This window comes from Anser anser (genome assembly GCF_964211835.1).
Source record: "Anser anser genome assembly, chromosome: 3".
NCBI classification, from domain to species: domain Eukaryota; kingdom Metazoa; phylum Chordata; class Aves; order Anseriformes; family Anatidae; genus Anser; species Anser anser.
In genome coordinates, this window is record NC_139722.1 from 119,300,014 (window position 1) to 119,324,307 (window position 24,294).

Genomic DNA, 24,294 nt, shown 5'->3' on the forward strand with positions numbered 1-24,294 from the left:
CAAGGCCTAGCAAATTCCAATCTGCCTCGCCCAACCAGGATATGAAAACTTAACACAGTTCCAAGGTTCAGTGTGTTAGAGGAAGAAAACCTTTAAGTAATCTGGGAGGAAAGGATGGAATAGTTTTCCAAGAACAGTACGGGACAGTAAAACATGTCTTTTTAGCTCTTACTCTCATGACAGTAGGTGCCAGTGAATCCTTTGTTGCATTCACACGTAAATTTTCCACCTGCTTGGCTCTTGCATTTTCCATGAGGACCACAGACATTTGAAGAAATATAACGAACCCCTTCTGGTGTGCTGTTAGAAGCTACTGCCACTGTACAGCTGTCAATTACTGTAAAAAAAACAGAGACCTGAGCGAGGATTGCCCATTCTATCCAATTTCTTAAATTAATAGCAACGTCTTTATTTCCAGTGATGGAAGTTTAAAAGACAGGCATATGCCTACAGCTTTACAGTAAAAACACAATACCAAGTATTTGTGCATAAAATAATCAGTGTCTTATCCAAAGTTAGCTGGACCACTTCCACAGCCAAGAATATATACAGTAAAGTGGCTTATTTAAAGCATATGCTTTACATATCTTTTAAAGAGCTGCTATTTACAAATAGTGCTCATCTTTTCACACAAATAGAGGCATAAAACAGGGCAAAATTCAGGCTCTTTATACAAAGTCTACTCCACTCATTCCCCTACTGCGGCTGCGCTACAGCTTTGGACAGGGGACAAGCAGAAACTGTTGTCTGTCATTCCCATTCACCTGCAAGGCAACACAAACCTTCACAAGGAGTTGTGCGGCAGTGATCTTTCAGGTGGGAGCAGTTTTTGCCTTCATAGTCTTCAGGGCAGTTACAGAAATAGTCCATAGCAAGATTGAAGCACTGGGCGCCGTTCTGGCAAGGATTTGGCTCACAATAATCTATGTCCAGCTGTAAGCAGTGCAGAAAAAGGAAAGGGAAATAAAAATGGAAAAAAAAGAGGGGGGGTAAGAAAGGGGAAAGGCTGAGTGAAACAGAAGTTTTATCATAGCTTTCCCTCACTATGACAAGCAGACATTGTGGAATCTGACCTTTTTATCTACTGCCTCAATGACTTGTTCATAACGCACAGAGTTTAGTTAGACTTGCAACTGTTTCAACAGACAGCAGTCTTGATATTAAACAGCCCCTGAAAGTTAATAGTTAGCATGCAACAAAACCCGACATGCAAACACTTGCAGTCTGTTCAACAAAAAAAGAATCTTCAGCAGCCCATGAGAATTTTTTGTTGGTTTCTCCCCCACCCCCCCCAATATATACTAATCAGTCACTTTCTTGGCAGGCTGACAATGATATCAAGCACAACTTATATTATGGTTCACTGGATGCAAGGTATTCAGTGTACAGATACAAAGTGCTGGTAGAAACACCACTGGCTGAGGGCCTGCTTTTCACCCATGCTTCTTACCTGACAGAGGTTTCCTGAGAAACCAGCAGGACACAGACATTGGAATCCATTGATTTCATCCTGGCAGTGACCCCCATTCATGCAAGGGTTACTCGCACATTCATTGATGTCTTTCTCACAGTGATCTCCTGCATAGCCAGGTGAACAGATGCACCGATAACCATTAACCAAGTCCTGGGAAGGAACAAGAAAGTTTAAAGTTAAGGATTTTTCCTCTTTCCTTACATATTTTCGTTAGAGAAGAGGAAAAAAAAGAGTCCAAAAACATATACTCCTACAATGTCTAATGCCAACATAAGAAACTAGCTCAAATTAAAACAAAGCAAGAATATTTGGGGGGGAGTGGGTTGCACAAAAAAATATACATCTATACACGTACACCAGCCCGTAATGGCTTACTTTCAGAATTCTGAGTAGGACACATTAATCTACTTTTTAAAGCAAAATATCTATATTTACAATAGATAGTTTATACAAGGAGCCCATTCACTGGTGACACTGGCAGTGAAAATGAGTTCTTTATTGCAGTTATATTTTCTGCCTTTGCTATTCTATGCATAGCCCTACATGCCTCAACGTGCCATAACCTCTCCCCTTAAAGCAAAGAAATTACAATTTATACCAGTTAATTGCTATTTTCCACACTACTTGTGTTGAGACTCAAATGTTTTAGTTACTGCTGCAAGTCTCTGGCAAGCCAAAATAAAACAAGAATGGCTTACCCGACAGGATCCTCCATTCTGACATTGTCCACGACAATCATTAATATCTGCAATAAAATTAGTGTAGTTAGAAAGCAAAAATTTATTTACAGTAGATAGAGTTCAAGTTTCTTTAAAACTGCAGCTAGATAAACCTTTTGTCAAGTTTCCTGCATGCCTTCCTTAAGATAAGGTTATTATAATGGGTGGGAACCTTTCCCAATTCTTTTACTAGAAATAGTGAAACTTCACATCATTGTTTTACTCGCTTTATCGGAATATAGCTATGTTATGGACTAATGAGTTTGATAAAATTGTGTATTTTCATTCCACACCAACTACTCCCTTTCTAAAAACATCAACTACTGGGACTCTGCCTGATGTTTAAACGTGAGCTTAGAACTCAGTGGAGCATATACATATACACACACAATTAACCTGTAAGAAACTGGAGGATATAGACCCTTACTTATATCACAGTTGTGGCCAGACCAGCCAGTAATGCAGTCACAATAGTAGCTGCCAATCAGGTTCCTGCAGGAGTTGGCATTGACACAGGGTTTGCCCTCGCATTCATTCGCATCTGAAAAACAATGTGAATGGCCAAATGCAGGGCTTGTAGCGTAGGAGGAGAAGAAAAAAGTCTACAGTCTGTTTTCACAGCAATAATCAGCAGTTCATTCAGACCTAAAAAGAACTTGCAATATACAGCTCAGATTAGCGTGACTTGAACGAACAAAAGTCAATCATACATCAGCCTCTGAAGTCTCTTTCAATTTCTCTGCAATTAGAACATACAGGCTACGCTAATTATTTGATAATTACCCAGCCACTCATTAAGAGCAACTTCCCCCCACACACACATCTCAGTCCAGCATTTTGAAGGAGGAGTGCTGCAGCCTGGTCATTGGGATTAGCGTGTTGTGTAAAGAATGCGGACAGCTCATTCTTCGTGAGATCATCCACATTTTGGAACCCAGCTGTGAACTCCTTGGCCTGGAGGAGTTGACATGGCTGAAGAGATACAGCAACTTTCTCACAGGCTGAAGAAAGAAATACATGTGGGGGTGGGACTGGAAGGCACACGCATACACCCTCCCCACTTCAATACATTTATGATTTCAAGTATTTCTGTTTGGCTTAGTTAACTATTTCCTTCAGCATGCATCAAAAGAACTTTTAACAGGAAGAAGCCACTCTATGCCTTGAGACTGCTCTAGGCCCCGGTCCCGCAAACACTGAAGTTTAGTTTTCTACATTTCTTAGGCTTCGGAACTATAAACATGCCTGAAGTAAAGAGCATGACTGCCCTTGCCTGCTGGACAATGAACCTTCCTGCATTTCCCCACCACTCTCCCCCAGCACCTGGAGCAACACAGGATGAAGAAAAAAGGAGTTCTTACCTAGTTGGCATGTTTTGCCAGTCCACTGGGGTGGGCAAATACACTTAAATCCATCAACTAGATCTTGACAAGTTCCTCCATGACCACAGGGATTTGGAGAACAATCATCAATATCTGTAATGCAGAACAAGGAGAAGCTTAGCTCTGTTACCGAACAGGCAAACGTCAGTAAATGATAAGTGGTTGCTGCTACTAGGATTTGTCCTGAGGACAAGACAGACAACAGGACTTCTGCATGGAATTTCTAGGTCTACTCCAATTTTTGGCAAAAAACTCCTCTACAAAAAAAAAGAAAGAAAAGTAGTAGTATGACAGGGGAGTTCAAAGTACAATGGAAGAAACTTAACACCCCTGGCCTTTTGGAAGTGAAAGTCAGATTTTGATACAAAGCAGTCTCTCAAAACAGTATTTTAACAACTTGCCAGAACACTACCCAAATTTTACGTTCTGCTTCTCTCCTGAAGCCATTGACCATTCTTTCCCCTCACATTTAACAAAAACCTCAGTACATGCATAAGAAAAGAGGGTCTACCATGATATGAAATGGCTGCTAAGAACTGATGCTAAAGCTAGGAACGGTTCAGTAGGCTGCCCTGTATGTTTACCAGGGATTAGAGAGAGAGATCTAAACAAGCAAGCTAGCGCATTTTTAATACAATTTCCAAAGGCCTTACTATCAGTGCAAGTTGGTCCAGCCCAGCCAGGCGCGCACACACACTCAAATCCTGTAGACGTTTCCAAGCAGCTTCCTCCGTTGTGGCAAGGATCAGAGAGACAGGCATGCTCCGCTGTGTGAGGATAAAGTATGTTATGGTAGAGACTATAGCACCTGAAGCCACCCTTGCTCCCGCTACATGCCTCTGCTCTGGATATACCATCACCACCCTTGACGTACTGCCATCCTGAGCAAGCAGTGAATCAAAAAGCTACCAGCTAGCAGGAAGTCATCCTCTGTGCTAACTCACCAACCCCTTGACTTGCACCTGCCTGAATCAGAGGCAAACTAGGGAACTTGTATTGATCTCCCTGCATCAGCAGAAGGCTGATGCGCAGAGATACGGACTGTTCATGATGAAGCATGGACAAGCAAGTCTGGCTCTTTTTAGTGAGCCCAGACATCATAGTTAACATTAGAAGTAGACTTTTCCCCTGAACTCCTAAAATACATCCAAGCACAGCCATTAAAAGCTGGGAAGAACAAACTATCAGTGGCAATTCAAGGACTGCATCAAACACTTACCGATTTCACAGTTCTGTCCCGAGTAACCCTCAGGGCAGGAACATTGGTATTTATCGGGACCGGTGTTGCTGCAGGTACCACCGTTCAAACAGGGTGGGTGGGTTCCACAGTAGTTCAGATCTGCAAAGAGGTGAGGAGTGTTAAAAAGCCATGGCTGAAAAACAACAGCAACATTAGCAATTGTGTGCTTTGCTCTATTGCTCTGCAGCCTTACAGAACATGTCTGCACACACAAGTAGGACGTGACAGAGCAAAGCACATACGCTAACACCACCAGAACAGCAGAGGACACACAGCTAAGTAGCCAAAGGACAAAAACCTCCCACCACGTTTCAGGAAGCTTCCTCCCTTGCTCCTGTGTGTGCTCTCTCCACATTAAATTTGCCAGTGTTAAAACTGAAGTGTTACACTTGGCTATCCATAAAATTAGCATACCTTTGTCACAGAGCTGACCACCCCAGTTGGTTTCACAGAGGCATTGCCATGGTTCAATGCAAGTGCCATGGACACATCCTGGGTGTGGAATGCACTTATCACAGTACTGGCCTTGCCATCCATACTGACACCTTCGTTTAACAGAGGAAAAAAATAATAAAAAAAATCAGAAGAGGAAAACAACTGGAAAAAAATCATCCAACAAACCCCTTAGAATTGCTCTGCATAGATAGGACTGTAGAACTCCAAAGCTTGGAGAAAGGCTGGGGAGGTGGGGGAGAAGCTATTCAAGGTTTGTTTGATGGTTTCTTGTAAACAAACATTTTAGTAGTTTTGCCAAGGTCTCTGTAGCTGGCCTCCTGACAAAAGAATAACTGTTCTGAGAGAATCAGCATGAGGCCATTCAGCACAATAATACTCTTTTGGAGCCTCATACAAATGCGAGAGAGAGGGTGGGTGTGCACTACAAATCAATCTCTGGGCTTTGACAGGGTGCATTATAAATTTGGGGGGAGCGGGGGGGGGGGGGGGGGGGGGGGGGGGGCAGTCCATGGAAACAATAGTTTTCCAGAGATCCTCATAAATGCAGGGTTCCAGGCATTTCAGCCATGCTGGGTTTGCAGGATGATCAGCTAAGCCATAACCACCATCTCTGAGCCCTTGGCAAGGTAGCAGCAGAGCATTAGGAGTTCCCTGCTCTATTAGAGCCTAAACTTACTTTGAACCAGAAGTCATACCCAGAAAACACAGCCTGGACAACTCAGAGAGAGATTAAAGAAAATGCACACACCAGCACTCTGCATGTGTTCAAAGAAGATCAGATGCCAGTGCATTTCAGAACTTGATTTATACTAACCTCTTTTCAGGTAATAACTAAAACATATCAAATTCTAAGAAACTTTAATTTCATACCTGGAGAAGAATTTACTATCAAGTATTTATTGCTACCATCAATGTGCTACCTGAATTCTACACTTAAAAGTAATATGCTCTTTTATAGTAAAGCCCCCCTAAAAGAAACTTCATTTGGGCTTTTACTTAGCTCTCACTAGCAAAGTAGACAAAGGAGTCTTCAAATTAAAGTTGATCTATAATAGAAGCAAGGAAAACAAACTGGAAATTAAAAGCAAAGGTCTGCTGAGGTACTGTATTGCATTAGCAGGGCCTGAGAGTAATTGATCAGCAGCAATTATGCAATAAGCTGTCACTAAATTATGAAAATAAACCTCTACTGTACAGAAGTCAGCTAAGCTTTCTATTTATAATACCCCCCACCATTCTTTTACAGGCAATTTCTTCTCATGGGAAAAAGCAAGAGGAATCTATCCAATGGGTGATCACAGACAGCTAGTGGCAAGTCTGACTTCCCTTCTAAAAATCTCAGATGACAAACTACATCCTAATTAATCTTTAAAAAAAAATAGCTATTTCAATTGCAGCCTATTCAATGTCAATGGGAAACTCTTAATAGTTTGTGTATAGAAAAAGCTAGTCCTAGCTTATGTTTCTTTGTGCGCAAAGAACATGAAAGAAAGATCGGGCAAAACAACCTCTTTCAAGTAGCTCCTGGAAAATCCTTCTGTGCATTATTACTATATTTCCTGTACAAGGATAAAAATTTAAGAATATGCCCTTTTAATTTGTATTGCATTGAAAGCAATTTGCCTATGAGCTTGCACACAAGCAAAACTAATTGACCTCACCTGCAAAAACAAGCATCAAAATCTAGATTTTTACTCCTTTCTGACAAATTAAAAAGTGTTTTTTTTGATTGCTTTCTTTAAAGAAAGTGTAAAGAGAAACAACTCCAAAAAAACAGATACAGAGAAAAAAACACCATAAGCTTCAGAGCCAGAAATACAACTTTCTTCTCCCAGATCAGCATCTAAGTATACCAAAAAATTGGATAAAGTCTACAGGCATTTATTACGAAGCTAGGTATCAATTCCAGAACAAGATTCATGGTAATAATTCTTGTTTAATAATACATATGCAGTAGTTTCTCATGAGAAATTTAAATTTAACTTTCTTTGTATAATGATTCATGAGCGAATTTGGTTTTGTTGGCAGGCCTGCATTAAAGAAAGTGACTTGCACCAAAAGGGAAAAGGATATTTTAAGAATGTTTGCTAGTTGTCTATTGTACCAGAACCCAGAGCAGTTTCTGATGGGATGTTATTTTTAAACTCTGTTGCATTTATAACATGCAGGCTATATGACTCATCAAAACTTAAAAGAAAATAAAATCTTTTTTCTGTGTTCACTTTAAAGATATTGGTCTAACTTGGCAAGCAGAAGTTATCTGAAAGCACCAGAAGGACAGCATTGTTTCAAGACTATGCAAATCAAGTGTGGGAAAGTTGCACCTTAAGTAAATAAGAGCACTAGTGCATGTCTGGGCAGTGAGTGGGAGGTAAGAGACTTAGAAAGAGAAAGGAAAGAAAAAAATTTGGAAACAAAGCCTGTTGTTCTGACTAGGAGACAGCAACCCCTACAAGGCATGTTTATTCTGATGACAGAAGCACAAATCACTGGTAGCCTTGACTGATATACTCCTCTTACCATCTGGCCCCCCAATACTTCTTACTACTTGCTAGGCTTATTTATTTTTTTTTTTTACTTTAAAAAGGTATAGATACAGTGTTTTGGGGGTTAACCATCATATATCAGTACTGCTAAACATTTAAATCACTTAACTTAACCCACAATAGCCCATCCTGTGGCTTAACTTTCATTTTGTCACATTACTTGGGGAAGACGAGAAGTTACTTCCTACCTTACTTTCAAGCACGTTCTTGGACAAAATTTTGTCTTGTTTTAAAACACATTACAGAGACAAAGAACGAAGCACTGTGATTATTAAGGCTGACCTTTTATATAACATAGTCTGTCAAACAACTCAGATTTAATTCATGTTTGAACTACAGCTTATCTAGAAAGAAAAGCAGCTCACTTCATGCAGAAGTCTCCAGCAATGGAGAATGCACCGGTATGTTTGTTAGGAAGAAAAAGAGACTTTCTGTTCCTTCAGACTTTTAATTTTTTATTTTTTATTTTTTTACTCATGAATACCCAAGCTTCACTTTTAACTCTTCCTACACAGGATGCATATCCTTCGAAAGTGCTCAGTTCCCTATCACATACAAACAGGCATGATAATAGGTTACACAAAACAACTTGCAACCCATTTGTTGATCAAGAATATCCATATTTAATATTCATTAACCCTGTATTAGTAAGGGAGAAAACCTCCCTGTGCCATAAATGTATACTGTGTATTTTGAAGTGTTCCAAATATTTAGTTGTTGGGTTATGGATAAACTCTGCTTTTCATTGTCTCCTTGCCAGGACAGAACGGACTTCAAAGCACAGCAGCAAAATTCTGCATTCATCAGAGCCTACTGACAAGATTTCATCCCAGCTATTAACCTCTCAGCACTCGGAGCCTGGCTCACAATGGTAAAGGAACCGAGAGATTTAACTAATCCTATTCTAAAGAATACTTGACTTTTGCCTACTGATGGAAGAAACCAGGGGTGGGAGGGAAGAAGGGGGAAACAGGAGTGAAAGGGAGAAGAAGAGAGAAAAGCCACACTGTACTTCAAGCTTGTTGTTGAAAAGAGCTTATTAGTCGGGATATTGGGGAGAAAAAAAGAAAAAAACAACCCACAAAACATTTGTGCTATTTATGCAGAAGCAATTAGTTAGTGCTCATTAGGCAGCATTCACATGATTTATCCCTCCCCACTCCCCCCCAAAACGCCACCATTTCACAAACCAAAAGCTTCTTAAAATTATCAGTGCATTAAAAGCCTACTCCCCCCCCCCCCCCCCCCCTTATTCGGGGCCAGTCAGCATGAATAATTTGCCTTGGTAAAAAACATGACTCCAAAAATACCCTCCCCTCCACAATCCTATTGTGTTTAGCATCACTCATTTAATTATTTGAGGGGACAAGGAGGGAGAGGGGAGCATTTACCTGCACTCTCCTGGAATTGTGCAAGAACCATGCTTGGGGCTACATCCCTGACGACAAATAGCTGTTTAAAAAAAAAAGAAAAAAGTATCAGCGTGCTGCCTGCTTCTTGCATCTTCACACTCGTGGGAAGGTTTTAATCTCTAACCAGCATTGTAATCCTACTAAATCCAAGGTTTTAACAAGTCCCTCATAACAAGTCTACTAGAAAAGAAAGCTAAGGTAGGTGGCTCCCTGTGATACAAAAATCTCTCAGCTAGCTTTACAGAGGAGCTATACATAGAAACAACTCTGAATAGTGCTATGTAAAAGAAAGCATTTCACCTTAGAGAGCTGCAAATCACTTTGAGCTTATAAATTTCCTTTCTCTGCAGGTCAACTGGCCCACTCTCCCCATCTTTCCACCTAATTCAAAGCAACTTTTAACAACTCTGGGTTTACTTTTACCTCTCTCTGAACAGACAAGATATTAAGACAAGCGTCTATTCAAATTGCAGGTAAACTCAGTCAGCAAGACATACTGATAGTCTGTTCCTATTCAGAGTCGTGCTTTCTCATTCTGAAATTACTTCGGAAGTTGCCATTCCCTAATAAACATGTTAAACATCAGCTCAGGTAGAACAAACAGCCTGGGACTTTTCAAACACCAAAGCTTTGCACTTGCCAGGTCAGCTCTAAAACAAGTCTCTCCTTCCTGCTTGTCTTGAAGTTCTGCACCAAAGGGGAAATCCTGCCATTGAAGTCAGCAGCAGAACTGCCATTGAAGTTAATGGGCTGGGTTTTCTTCCCAAGGGCAAAGATGTGGATACTCAGAGAAACATCTGCTAAGTACCCAGTACTAGTCAGATCTCTCCAAGATTTTAAAACAAGGCAGAAACTAGTCTTCTCCTGCCCCTAGTTCTCTCTGCAATAAGTTACTCACTGTCCCATCAATCCTCAGCCTTGTTATCGGGGCAAACTGATCACCGAATCGCAGCCTGAATACGAAGCATTCGAGTCCTGTCCAAGACTGCTGATAATTTGGGGTTCGGGCACTTGTCACAAACCTTTGTTGCATTCTGGTCCCATCCAGCCCTCCAAGCAGGTTTTGTTGCCATTCTGGTCACAGGTATGGTGAGTGAAGAAGTCATCTCTCGGTCGACAAAACTTGTTGCAGCCAAAGCCATAGTAATGTTCTGTGCAAGTCACACGGATTTGATACTCAAAGTGGGCAACTCCTGCGTTATGCTTCAGTGTCTGCCACTGACGGCTTGGATTGATCATGCCAGAGTGAGATGCCTTCTCGATTATGCGATCAGGATCTAGATGTTGGAAGAGACAGCAGAGTTAAACCTACGTTTAGGTATCATCGCCTCCCACATCACAGGTCTGTCTCTAGCTTCAGACAAGACTCTGAGGCAGCCAGTTGATTTTACTAATTTTCTCTTTTAGAAAGTGCGATAAGACTGCCCTGGAGCTGCAGACCATTAACTGAAACACACATACCTATCAAACCAAACAAAGCTTGAAGTCTAAAGGGACTGTTAGGTTCCTGCCAATCACTTAACCCTTTCTCAGTGTGAGGGCACCCAATAAGAATCCTACAGTTAGTGATTAGAGAAAATTCAGCTGCTTTTACTCCTAGCTCCAGTAGGCTGGTACATAACTTAGTTTCCCCTGCTTTTCCATTACTGGTACTGCTTTTGTTCTTGACTGGAATATTTACAAGAAAATCGTATTACAATAGCCTAATAAAGCAATGTCTACAAGCTGAACACAAGCACTACAAAAAGTTTGCAGTCTTCTGGGACTCCGATGTAAACAATAGTTTGAAAACTAGCAACTCTGGCATTGTTGACATCAGTGATCTCACTCGGTTTTGGCTGAGAAATACCGTGAAAGTTCTCCTTTCAGATGTTAGCTGACACTAAAAATTCAAGATCACCAGAGCTCCAGGCAGGGAACTCAAATTAGTGCATATATTTGCTATACATTCCCCTTCTCTCTATAGAGCATTTCAAAGTTTAGACTTCGTACTTGACATTTAGTTCCAGCAAAAGGTTTTTGGCTTTCAGAGCCCTACAACTGTCTAAATTATGGCTTGAAATAATAATATTTCACATTAGCTCGGAACATTGTATATATCTGTGGTATTTCACTTCATAGTCCAGGTCTTGTGACTTAAATGATCTGACACTGCCTTACAACCTGCTGCTAGCAAGCACTTGACTGCCGAATGAAAGTTTATCATAAAACAGCCAAAATATCCTTGCAGACATCGTACAAAAACAAAAATAAGTACCAGGCTACACTGTTCTGTATACAGGAGCACAATCCAGCGACAGAAAAAATTTAGGTAGAAGGGCAGTTTGCCAACGACGTGTTACAAAGCAGCGCATGAAGTACAAGCATATTCAAGTGTGAAGAATTAAAGCATACTGATGTTCAGCTAGTTCTTCTGACGATTACAAAAGAAAGTTTGGAGATTTTATGGAAGGCAGAGTTGAAGACTAATGAAGTTGCTACATAAAGCTTAACACAACACACGGGCAGTGTTTCATGTAAAATACTTCTAAATGTATTGCTAAGGACCTTTGATTTGTTGCTTTCAAAGAGAACATCCAAACATGCTTTGCAAGCCTCAGATACCTATTATCAATCCTGCCTGCTTGCCTACAGTTTCGAGGGTAGTTAAGTCAAAGCACTAGCTGCACAACCACAGAAGAGCGTCAATACATATATACACACAATAAGCATTTACTGATTTTTTTATGAGTATTCTTGGCTCAAATCTGCAGCATTCATCAAGTGTTTACAGTGTGAAATTAAGGGCAACAACTTCTTATGCACCTTCTGGTATTTCTGGTTTTATAATATTTTCCATTTAAATCAGTTTTTATTATTCATTGGCACTAAGCCCCCAACCCCACATCTATGCCTAAGACTTTCAAACGCATGCAGTCTTTTATTAATTTAAATCCCATTCACAGGTAATGTAGATGCCTGAGGACTTTTCCATACTGGTATATCCAGAGCAATATCATGCCCTGCACTGTGCAGGTGTAAGGCTCTTAGATCTCATCAACAAGATTACTAACTAATTCTAAGAGGTACTTAAGCAGATGCATATCTATCCGCCTTGAATGGGGCTAGTCAAGCGATTAGAGTTCCACTCATGCGTGCTGGAGATGGCTTTGCTGCACTTGCCAAGATTACACCCCGATCTACAGCATAGTTGGAAAGTGAATGCATTTCCCCAAGTACCAAGTCTGTGCATAAAGACATCCTGTTTCTTGTGAGTAAATCAGCTCTCTCGTTTTCTCCTCTGAGTGGCAGAAGGGGAATGACACTCCACTTAGTTTTGCAACACCCCCCACCACCACCACCACACACACTTGTTTTTCCAGTCTTTTCCTGTTCTCTGCAGGGAACGTAACACTGACAACTATTTCAGTCCTTGGCACCAGAAAAACAATCACCTTGGAAAAGAGATCTTGCCTCTGCTCTATCATTCTTCCCCTATCTGTCAGCTCATTAGGAAGCATGTCCTTGTTGTATGTCTATTACATCTCACTCCAGCCACCAGTTCTTTTGAGCCCTTAATCACTGGCTGAATGCAAATGGAAACATCCTTATTAGTCCCCTGGACTTCATTTTGCTAAGGGCCCAGAGGAAGCCAGCTGTAGTTTCACTTTGAATCACAGCTAAAATGTCTTGCATTTGATACATGCTATAAAACTACTACCGTACATTTCAAGTTAATGTCTGAAAGACTTCAGATCCCTTTCCATTAGCCATCACCCACAGTTTTCACAATGAAGTATTGGCATGTTCCTTCTTGCATAAGAATTTCTCCACCCTTCCTTATTCCCACCTGTCAGTGCGCACTTACACAAGTGTGCTGACCCAGACTTCAGGGAAGGCATTGCAACAACTCTTCCATTCTTAGCCTGCACCAACAGCGTTTTAAGTTTTATATGAGCAATCCCACAGCAGCAGGCTGGTTAAGTAAATAAAACAAGAACTCAGCCAGGCTTGAGAGAAAGTGATCTTCATAATTCCCTTGACATCATCCGACTCAGAATCCCAGGCTTTGATAGAAAGGTTAGCGGAAACATTAACCAATTAGAAATTGATGAAGTGGAAGAGGGAGGCCTTCTGTACATCTTTAGCTTCCACTCTGCACTTTGCTGTCAGAGGGTTGTTTGCCTTAACTGTGGCTAAACTTCAAAGCTATTAATCTGTCTTTTTATACAATGAACAGCTATTTCAACTGCCCACCTTTCCTTTTCAGCAGTCCAGTTTCTGGAAATTATAACTAGTCAGCATCAGGAAGCAAAAAAAAAAAAACCAAGACACCAAACAACAACAAAACAAGCCAACCCAAAACAGAACAAAAAACACCACAAAAAAAATCCAGACTTTTCTAAGCAGTTTGGGTGGCCAAGAACACTATAGTTATTTTTGAAAGTCTTTGTTTCAGACAACTTCCAGCTATGGCTTGGTTTACATTGTGCTGAAGTCTCTTATGCCCGACTGGAATTCACATGCAACTGATACCAGTAATTTACAATAGCTCTTTGACAGCATTTGAGATGCAATGTCAGCCCCATTAGCTTTATGTATGAAACGACAGTAGCAAGATGGAATCTAGACAAGAACCAGAGTAAGAAAACCATTTACGTTGAATATTGGCTCCAACAAAGCATGATTCTCATCAACTTCAACAGGGCCAGAATTTAACTGCAAGCCACTCTTGGAAGTGAGACAAGAGAGTATGTGGTAAAGGGAACGTAGGAGGAGTGGAATGTAGGGGGGGAAGGAAGCAGCCACTCTAGGATCGCCTAACGATCAGGAGGATGCTAGAACTATTGCAAAATATACAAAGCCTACTAAACTCGCTTTTTAAAGAGCTACCACATGGAATTCTTACAATTCAACAGTAATTAGGTTGAAAGAAAATCCTGGGCATCAGAAAAAATACTCATCACTTTATACGATGACAATTGCGTAGTTCTATTTCCTTAACTAGTTCAAGACATTCTTTACTTACAGTCAGCTTTCCCATAGCAAGAGTGATGCACTACAAAGAAAAGGCTTTGTGCATTACAGTGACTGAAGTGACTGACCTACAGATGGATGTGCGACAACAAAGCTAGTGCAGGAATGCAAATCAGGAACATACATAAGAACATGTCTGCACTTGGTCAAATGCACTGCTGAGAAATGAGGCAATTTTGTCTGAAGACAATTGTACTTCCAGAACATGAAAGCAAAGAAAGGGTTCATTGTGTAGCTTTGGAAATGCTGTTGTTTCATGAAAAAAGATGAGCTCTAATAATAGTAAAAGTGGCAGAGACCCAGTCTGAAAAAATCCTCAGATCCTACTGTAAACAAAACCTTCATTTTGAATTCAGGCATCTTCCATTTTTAATACAATTCTGCTGCTGAAGCAATCTATTTTCTGCTCCTCCATAAAACACATTTAATCAAGACCAAGAAGTTTCCCAGACATCTCCATTACTGTGCTGGGGTTGGGCTTGAAATCACAGGTGCTGCAAAAGCATTGAACATGGCAGGTTGTAAGGCAAACCACAGATGCCACTGCCAGATTAATCATCTGCAAAGGACTTCTCTTCTTGAACGAATGACTAAATAGGACATCCCATGTATATATGCACACACATATATTAATAAAATCTTCAAAGCAGATCTGCAGAAAGGTTCCTGGACAAGAGAAGCCATTCCTGAACAGTCTGCTCTTCGCCACTTAAAATGTAAACAGAAAACCACAGCACCGTGCACATTTCTACAGGGGCTTTCTTCTGTGAAGTCTGTTTCAGTCCAAAGCGGTCTACAAGCCATTTGGGTTAGATGGGCCACAGTGCTGTTGCTTCCTTCTTGAAGGAAAAACGCTTGTAACATCACAAGTTTACGAGTTCTTATTCATACTTTCTCCTGTGGCTTTTACCACACACTATTAAAGCCTTACATTGAGAACAGAGCTACTTTGCCCACCTACTTCAGCAGCAGTAGGCAATATACAGAACAGTTCACAATGCCAAGAGACTCAACACAGCTTCCCTTAGCCAACAGTAAAAGCTCAGCACAAAGTTTCCAAAACCAACTGAAGACATTCCAGGCGAAGGATTCCCACCCTTGATTTCCAGCCAGCTCTACCAGGTGGTGTCTGGTAAATATTTTTTCAGTCCCTGAATATAAATCCCTAGACATGCAACCCCCAAGGAAGAAGTGATTATCATTTCTGTTTCTCCTCCTCTTCTACACTCATTAGATTAATATCTGTATCAAGTCCTACAGAGATTTTTTTTTTAACATGTAGCATGTTCAGTTTTGACAAGTACATGGTTTATGAAGAGGTCCCTAGTCAACAACATTTAGGCTTCTAAATATCACTCCTTAAAAAAGGAAAACAACAAAAACCCACAAAAAACTCCTGGACTTTTATTCTCCCTCAAGAGGAGGGGAGAACAGCATCTATTTTCAGGCATCAAACTGTTGGTGCCTAAGTGAGCAAGTTACTCACCCTCTAGAGGCAATGAGAAGGGGACAGGCTACTGCAGAACCCTGAGTAGTTGTTCTGAATAATTCAGACTGCAGGAGAGCTTTTTACTCCCCTTGTGCCCTATTCACAGTAGGCTGGGTAGACTACTAAAGGCCTTTCAATAGACCCGAAACCAAGGAGACTGAGCAAAGTAAAGCAGAGGAACAGGTACTTACTAGTTGAGTTATCATTATAATCCCAAGCCTCAACAAGCAACGTGTAGGATCTCTGCAAAAGAAAAATAAGAGTTAGTTTCAAAGCCACATACAACCTAAAGAAAAAATAATACAACTTTAATTCCAAAAAATCCTGGTCTGTGCCCTAAAATGGAATACTTGAAAACATAAATAGGTAATAGGTTATACTTAAGACGAACGTGATCTTCTTGAAACCCCATAAGCTACCTTATCCAGTCTGACTTCGAAGACCTTTCACCTTGGATAGCTCATCTTTGTCATCATTAATGCGTCTTATGTACTTAGCCAGGAAGCCCAGCCTTTGACACCATGCTGTAGCCACAATTGAGCATGTGTTGAAGAACTGCACGTGGAAGAGAGAAAACACTGAACTGGCATAGCAGCATCCAAAAAACCCAAACAAAAACCCCGCTCTCAAGAACGGCTTCAAAAGAATTTTAGTTAGAGAAAAGTAGTCTTGATTTCCCTGCCCCCAGCCACCCTGAAAGCAAGAAGTGTTGCTAAGATTACGGTGCTCTGCCTTGACAGCGCAATCTCTAGGGACTTTGCTTTTCAGCACCCCCTTTGAAAGCTTTGTCTGCATGAGGGCCATCGCAGCTCCCACAAGTATCAGGTAACTGAGGGAAGAACTGATGGATGTGGGAAGGGGGTGGGGGAAGAGAGAAGCATTGTAAAACAAAGGCTAAAATCAGACTATTTGGAAGAGCAGGGAAAGGGAAGCCGGGCTATCCACTCCGTGTCACATTTACAGACAGCCTAACCTGCCAATGAGCTCTCCAGCACTCCAGTAATAATAATCATCAGCATAAACTAACCAGAGTGACTCCACGGGTTGGAAGGATGCCAGCTATTACATCTAAGCCACCTTTATCTTCAATCCCAACTTGAGAACAAGAGCCATTAAACGTACCCCCCACCCCCTCTCAGCCCTGAGATAATAGTATCCAGGCTGTATCTTCCAAAAATTGCTATTTAGCCAGCCATATCCAAACTTAGAGTGATTCAAGACACAAAACAAAGAATCTCCAAAAAGCCCTCAAAAGAAAAAAAAGCTGAGGAAAAATATGAAAGAAAAATAAGAAAACCCCCTATGACTTGATAAATACAATAAGAACTACAAATGAGGTAATAAAAGTAACATCTTTCTGGTGAGAACAATAATAGAGCAGATATAAACTCTCTCCATGAAGGACTTTGATCCTTTGCCATAGAAGCTGTGCACGGTAAGGTTTATTTCTTAATTGTATCTGCGCTCAGTAGCAGTCTGCAGTGCTTAACACCTTTCTGTAGCAGAAACCAAAATACAGTTGTGAGAGTAAGCTGCTGCTACAAGGTGCAAGCGTAAAGCAGAGCTCAAATTCCTTGGGGGGGGGGGGGGAGAAGGGGAGGGAAGAAACAAAAGAGCTGAGGCAGACTGCTTTCTCACGACTGGACACAGCATGCAGCCTCTGAATGAAAACCTAGTTTGTGATGGACACCAGCTTGGAATATAGCCTAAATATGTTTCATATTCAAAGCAGACTAGGATTCCATTTCGTTCACTGATAACTGTGGGAAAATGCTTCAAAAAGTAAGCAAAGCTGGGCAAGCTGCGACATGCGCCCAAACCTTTACAGGAAGGCTCCATGGCCACACCATTTTTGGTTAATATTTCATAAAAGTGACATTACTTGTGACTCGTCTATAAGAAGTCTCTCAACTCAGAAGGAACTCCTAAAACAGAAAAAGCAGTGTGATCATTTAATGCTGTTTAAAGCCTATTTAAGTAGTCCTTACACAAGTCAGAGGCAAAAAGCAAAAAAACAAAACCCAACTATAACTCCTGAGCCACATTAAGATGTACGTTACCCTATCTTGGGTGCTTCCTCAGTGGTTTAATTACAAACACTGAGAAGCGCAACATGTTACTGCAAGCTTGAAAAAAATATTATGATATAGAGAATGAATTATGGCAACTTGCACTACTTCCAATAAAGTTAAGGATGTTTTCCTTTCGGCCTTGCATAATTGTTTTGGAAGATATTTTGTCTAAACTCATAGCAACAGTTCCCGGTTGGTTCTCAGGACTGTTTACCAACACACCTAGCCCTTAAGGAAAGGAAAGGCTGAATCCTGGCTTTAAGTGCTACTGTTGCTAGATACTTGTGTGACCACTTTCCAACAGGAGTTTGTGTGAAGGGAAAAGATGCTTCTGCTTAGCTGGATGGAAAGAAAACGCCAGGGGAAGAGACCCACCCTAGCAATTCTCTCGTTTCTGTGTGTCCCCTCTCACCTCATCTGAATATTTTAAATGAGGAATGCCCATCCTGAAAAGGGAAGATACAAAGAATGGCAGTTTAATCTCTTGGCTCTATCCCTCTCAGCAAGGGGCAGAGAAAGGACCAGACTTTGTGTTCAGTGTGGGACACTCCTAAACAAAAGGCACGGAAACCCATGGCCCCATGAGAGCAGCAAGCAGTGCAACCACCACATACCTCTAACCAATCCCTGCCCCCCCCCCCGCAAAATAAAAGGCACTTCTGTGCAAAGACTGCACCGTCGAGATTTTTAAAAAGTGCATATCATCCCCACTCTATAGATCAACAATTAAGATATCTCAGGAATGACTACTTACAGCGAAGAGGTTTAAGTTTTCCCATGCCCACAGATGACCTCTGCCCATCTTTGAATAAATATATATCCAGACACAAGAATTCCACATCATGCACCTTACTCCATCAAAGCAACGTCCTAGGCAAAAAGGCAGCACTGAACTTTCCAGAGTCACACCCAATTAGCCACCGTAAACCTGAGCTTGACCAGAAGGCGGGGATTCTGGCTTGAGAGGAAAGGCAGCTTGAAAGGAATGGCAAGCTGGCACAGTCTGCAGAACATCCACAGCCTGATCTGTCCAGAGGACTGGAAGACAGCGTGGTCAAATTTAAGCAAAACTCCTAGGAGCTGAGCTATGAGAGGATGGAAATGGCTGCATCCACAATTCACAAAAATTCACAAAAATAAAAAATAAAGAACGCACCCGTGTGCTAGAGTTGTTTTCCTCAGTGTCAAAACACCGTGATTTAGTCTTGGTCCGTTGATAATACAACTCAAAGAAAACTTTGAAAACTAAAATCCGTCAGAGAAATTCCCTTTTAAGGGTCTGAAAGGGCAATGCAACCTCTTTTCTGGTTATTTAAATGGAATATTAGGAGCTCCAGGTACACAGGTGTTTACAGCTCTCTGCTTTATTACCTTCTTCCCTCCCTTCATCCAGACATCCACCCAAAAGAGATGTTTTTATACTTTGGCACTCTGTGATTCAGTGGGACAGAGCAAGAACGAAACATCAGGCTTATTAGCGAAAGGACAGCCTCTTTTCTGAAAGAGGCTGCAACCAGTCAAACTTCTTTCCCTTCTATCCTTGTGGTTAAACCATGCCAGAGCTTTGCTGAGCATGTGAAACCATGACTAGACAAATACAGTGGGAAGTCTGCATTCTGGATGCTATGCCTGCTCCTCCTCCGCCAAACAAGGAGAGCAGGTTAAGCTCAGCAGTGCTCTCCTCGTGCTCTGCCAGCCACACGCAGCCATGCAGACCCAGCTCAGAACGGTCCTCGCGCACTGCCTGCGACTGTGGGAAGAAGGCCAGGAGGCTGTCACAGGGGGCACAGCAAACTACCAGGAGCTGCTGCAAGCCCTGTGCCCTTCAGCTATAAGAGGACAAGAAAGGAAGGGAGAAACTAAGGAGTATCTCAAGGTGCCCAAGGGCCAGGGAGGAAGGCATCTCTGAACAGACGTAAGACTCGTCGCAAAGCCACTTCCAACAGGTCAGCAGGGCTCACACTTGGGTGCCCCTCCTCCCACACAGCAAGTCTTAACACCCCTGTGCGGATGTGCCATGGCATTGTGCCGTGGTCAGCCAGTAAACCCTGACAATGTAATGATCCTTTGGAGGAGCTGAGCACAAGTGGCTCCTCACACAGAGAGATGACATGTTTGGGAAACGGGAAACAACCAAACCCTCTTGACCCTTTCTTGAACACAGCATAATCAGGAAGCTCTTCTGTGGGCCAGCCTACATAAGGCTAAGGCAACAACCCCATAAAGCTGTTACTCTCCTAGCCCTGCGCACATAAACAAAGCTGGAGTCGCAGCTATCTCATGCCTCAGAGTCCCTGGCCAAGAGCTAGCCCAAACCTTCGACAGGCAGCCCAGCCAGGAGTCCCATCGGGACATGCCCACGTGAAAACACAGCACGCTGTGCCATCACTCTGAGCAGCTCCTCCATCGCTGTCAGCGCTGGTAAACTGCCACAGAAAGGAACACAGGAGCACCTTCAGGAATGACTTTCCCCTAGCATTCAGTAAGTGAAGACAAGAGCTTCTCTGCAACACACAACCGCCGCCCTCCTGCCAAACGACAGACGCAGAAGTACCGCTATCCGAACTATGCATACGCTTAAGCGTCCAATAAACCAGCCTGATCTCTGATCTGGCCAACCTACTGGAATAATGAGTGTCCTGTGAATACATAATGTACTGAAGTTGCCATTGTGTGAAGTAAGTCCATGGTCTGTCTGGGAGCCGAGCAATGCTGAGTCTACTGCTGCTTCCTGTTGCTTGTCCTGTATTAGCATTATTTTTGGATAGAGCCCATTATGTTCTGTAATCCTCGCTGCAGTCAGTATGGCCACACTATTGTTCTTGGTTAATATTAGCAGTCAGTGCCCCTGTCTGGGTGGCCAGGCTGCGGTGTATTCCGATCATAAAACTAGCATGCATTAATGAAACAATGTACTGGGAGAGAAGGGGGAGACTTGGGGTCCCCCCCACTCCCTTCCTTTAAAAAAGAAAAAAATCTTTTTTAAATTAATGATTTTAAGTGACCGCAGCTACCGGGGCGCATCACAGGACAACAGCCTTTTATCAGCACCTTATCTAGTTACAGAGTTATTTTCTCACGGAGCCCCACTTGTCAAAGACAAGCAGGTAGGCCAAGATGTCAATGGTAGCTTTCAACCTTCCCGAACAAGCAGATTACCTGCTCTTATCAGTCCCCCTACCTGTTTAAAGCATCCCACTGATAATTAAATGCACCAGTTACAAAAGGGTGGCAAGGTTAATAGAGAGAATACCTAGTAGCCAGCCAAGCAAAACAGTCAGGTTCACATAGAGCAAGCCTGAACAAGAAGTCTTTCTACTTATTTACCTAAGTGCAGAAGAACTGGGTTGAGCTGGTAAAGGACTCTGGATGTTTGACTATTTACAAACCACTTTAACCACTTCTATTCACATTTTACAGTTTCTTCTGAATACAACAATAACGAGTGTAATTTATGCTGTAGAAGAGCAACCACAGAACCATGAGCTCCAGAGAAACAAGAAACAAATGCAGCAACTTCTAATTTTCACATCTTTCCTCATATAGGAGGGACATGGTTTACCAGTTAAAATTATTAGTTGCACTGTGTCCATTAACATAAGATTTCTATCCATCTTCAGAAATGCTAAGTTTAGCCTGATTTCTCAAAGTCATTCCTGTCTTTAGTTTTAATGCTTTTAAGAACTGTAGCATGTGCTTTTGCATGTACTGCACAGCATCACACTTAGGACCTGAAGCTGGAATAAATGACATGTATGAGAGCACAAGCCTCACAAGCTGCACATCATCTCACGAAGTTAGCTAAGGCCCAACTTGACCAGCTTCAGAACTAGTTTACTTCTGTTCCAGCCTTCATTCCACAGCGAAGCAGTAAGTTTCCCTAACTAAAATTTTAAGCATAAAGCATCAATTTTATGCAATTCGTTTTAGACATGCAGACTTCCAGCTGCATAAACAAGCTGACAGTGCTGGACGTATGTAGGCTGAGAAAGTTTAGGAATAAGCTTCAACACGAGGCCCAATCCAGCTGCCACTGAAGCTAAATTGCAGCAGGCCTTTATTATAACAAGAACAAAAATTCTGGAAGCAGGCAGGATGAGGATTTATTTTTAGACATATTATGGTAATATAGTCAAATGGATTTACCAGGAAGATGAAGTTCTGAACTGACTGGAACATAAATAACTCTTAAGAACATGTAAGAAGTCCAAAACCCCTGAATGGATGCATCGCTTCTCTGCAGTCCTGGGAAAAAACAGCCTCATGGACGGTAATTATGCTCCAGATGTCATTTAATACTCAGCTCCATTTTGGATAGTAATCCTAGGCAAAACATGGCACTTTAAGCACTGAAGATTTATTCTTAAATTATTAGTCAACAACAAATGACAGGGTGTGGGTATTACTCGATTAATATGCATTTTATTATAAAAATTTGTTCTCATCTGCCCATGCTCCAAGATGATTTTATCAGACATTCTTTAAGAAGGGCTGGAACAATACCTAGCATGTGTTACTACAAATTTTCAGAAGTTAACTGTAGGGGGGGAGAAACAAGTAATAATCAAGTTTTAGTTTTATGATTGTGACCTACTGGTTTAAAAAAAATGTACAGTTCAATTAAGTGATATTTTTCTATCACATTCAAAATGCTGCTGCTTTAATCAGCTACAGATTAGTATTTTGGAAGTCTCCTGTGTCAAGACGGGGAAAAAGTTCACAAATCTTAAACAGACAACATTAAAACTCTTTCACTCCAGCCAGAAAAAGCAATGCCTACCCAGAGGACGTCTTTTACACCTTCAGGAACCAGCAGCAGCAAGATTTATCATTAGAAGAGAGAAAGGCTGAATATTTTACTGTTTTAAAGTAAGATGGAAATAAGATGTTCAAAACACTTTTTCATCATATTTTACACTGAAGCTATTTAGATGCTGGAGGGTTTTTTTCCACCTCAGTAGTTTGCTGGTGGGTTGGTGCAATTGGCCCCAATATTAAATAATTACAAGGATCATAATTTCAGGATAAACAAGACATTTGAAACTGGAGCCATGCATACCAAAGGAATTGCCAACTTTGACCTGCTTCTTACTCACAGCCTCATCAAATCTGCAAAAGATCTCTCTTTACATAAAAGCAAAGTTTATTGCTAAGCTTTGCTTAGTTATTTATGCAGTGCTCCCTCAAGGTACAGGGCACATCACACTTTGAATGTCGTTTGATTCTTTTAGAAAGCCAAGAGATTTGATTTATGTCAGGGAGTAGCATGTGTCTACTACGAAACAAAACTTGTTGAGACTGACTTTGACAAGTGGAACATGGAAATTCTTTTGTTCCATACTTTTCTGTATGGCTTCATAAGCCAAGCTTGCCTGTCAAGAAAGTCACTAAAGCCTCAAAATGAAAGTATGAATGTATTAGGTGTATTTTTTAAAAATATTATTGCAGTTTACTCTAGAATTGCCAGCTAGTGCAGGGGTAGCTTTCTGGATGCACTTTAGTTCTTTTATGCTGGTCTGCTGCCCTGTTTCCTAGCAACTTCGTCAAGCCTCCAATCACTTAAATGAATTTACGGCCCACCATCTCCACACCCATTACTCACAGGGGCACATATCAAAACTGACAACAGCAAACTGCATGAGTTATTAATAAGGCTCTGCTGCTTCAAATCAGCATTAAAAGCCAAACCTAACAACCCATTTAAAGCACACCATTTTCTTTTATTCCTTTCTTGTGTGACAAATAAAGACCTCTAATGCAATATAACTATTTCTGACAAAAAGCACAAGGGGCAGCTTGACGTGGGAAGAGGTGGTGTTTTGGGGGTGGTTTTGTTCTTATTGCTTTGTTTTTGTTTGATTTTTAAAGCAACAAGGCTTCTTAATGTTGCTGACTCAAGCTGGAACATCCAAGAAAAGCCTTCCTTGGACAGAGGAACACAAATAATGCATATTCAGAGATGAGCATACATTTTCAAGTGCAATATGATTAACATTTTGGTCTAGCTCCTATTATTATTAATTTTCATTTGGATGTATTCAAAGGAAACTCTCATGATTAGACACATTTGTAAATGCAAAGCTGGTCTCAAGCTTTTACTAAAGTCAACAGCATTAACCCATCTAAAGAAATTGTTTTAAGTGCTGAAATTTCAGTATCAGATTTGACTAATTAAGTTTACTAGGTTATCTTTAGAGCTTTCAAAACTCCTAAAATGATTTGTGGACACAGTTTTAGTACAAATAAGAGCTTTGCCACATTAGATATTCTTTTGTTCCACTGCTTTTTGAAAGTCACAATAGCCAGCCGAAAAGCCGTGTCCTACGAAGTTAAAGCTGGGAGGCAGGCTTGATAATTGAGAACAGTTATCGCAATCTCAAGAAGTCCTTTCTGCATGGGAATGCAAGAGTTTATTCCAAAAAACTCCAGTTGTAGGAACCAGAGCGTCAGAAGTTGTCAAGTTTTACACATTTCAGGGGCTGCACTGG

The 24,294-nt window shown here is 41.3% G+C and overlaps 1 protein-coding gene across 2 annotated transcripts in view; it reads right to left on the reverse strand.

Annotated features, from left to right (window-relative positions):
* The window catches only part of JAG1 (jagged canonical Notch ligand 1), a 37,070-nt gene that overhangs the window by 8,680 nt on the left and 4,096 nt on the right, over positions 1-24,294 (reverse strand). The window contains exons 1-13 of one of the 2 annotated variants that reach the window (XM_083828900.1): positions 16,154-17,292; positions 15,926-15,977; positions 10,252-10,506; positions 9,209-9,269; positions 5,230-5,360; positions 4,795-4,914; positions 4,229-4,342; positions 3,555-3,668; positions 2,621-2,734; positions 2,173-2,219; positions 1,451-1,624; positions 783-933; positions 173-337 (exon numbers count right to left, since the gene is read on the reverse strand). In XM_083828900.1, the coding sequence (XP_083685026.1) occupies positions 173-337; positions 783-933; positions 1,451-1,624; positions 2,173-2,219; positions 2,621-2,734; positions 3,555-3,668; positions 4,229-4,342; positions 4,795-4,914; positions 5,230-5,360; positions 9,209-9,269; positions 10,252-10,468 (1,408 nt within the window). In that variant the 5' untranslated portion in view covers positions 10,469-10,506; positions 15,926-15,977; positions 16,154-17,292. Of the gene's footprint in view, positions 1-172; positions 338-782; positions 934-1,450; positions 1,625-2,172; positions 2,220-2,620; positions 2,735-3,554; positions 3,669-4,228; positions 4,343-4,794; positions 4,915-5,229; positions 5,361-9,208; positions 9,270-10,251; positions 10,507-15,925; positions 15,978-16,153; positions 17,293-24,294 lie in introns of those variants that run through there. The other variant, XM_083828899.1, reaches the window with a different exon arrangement.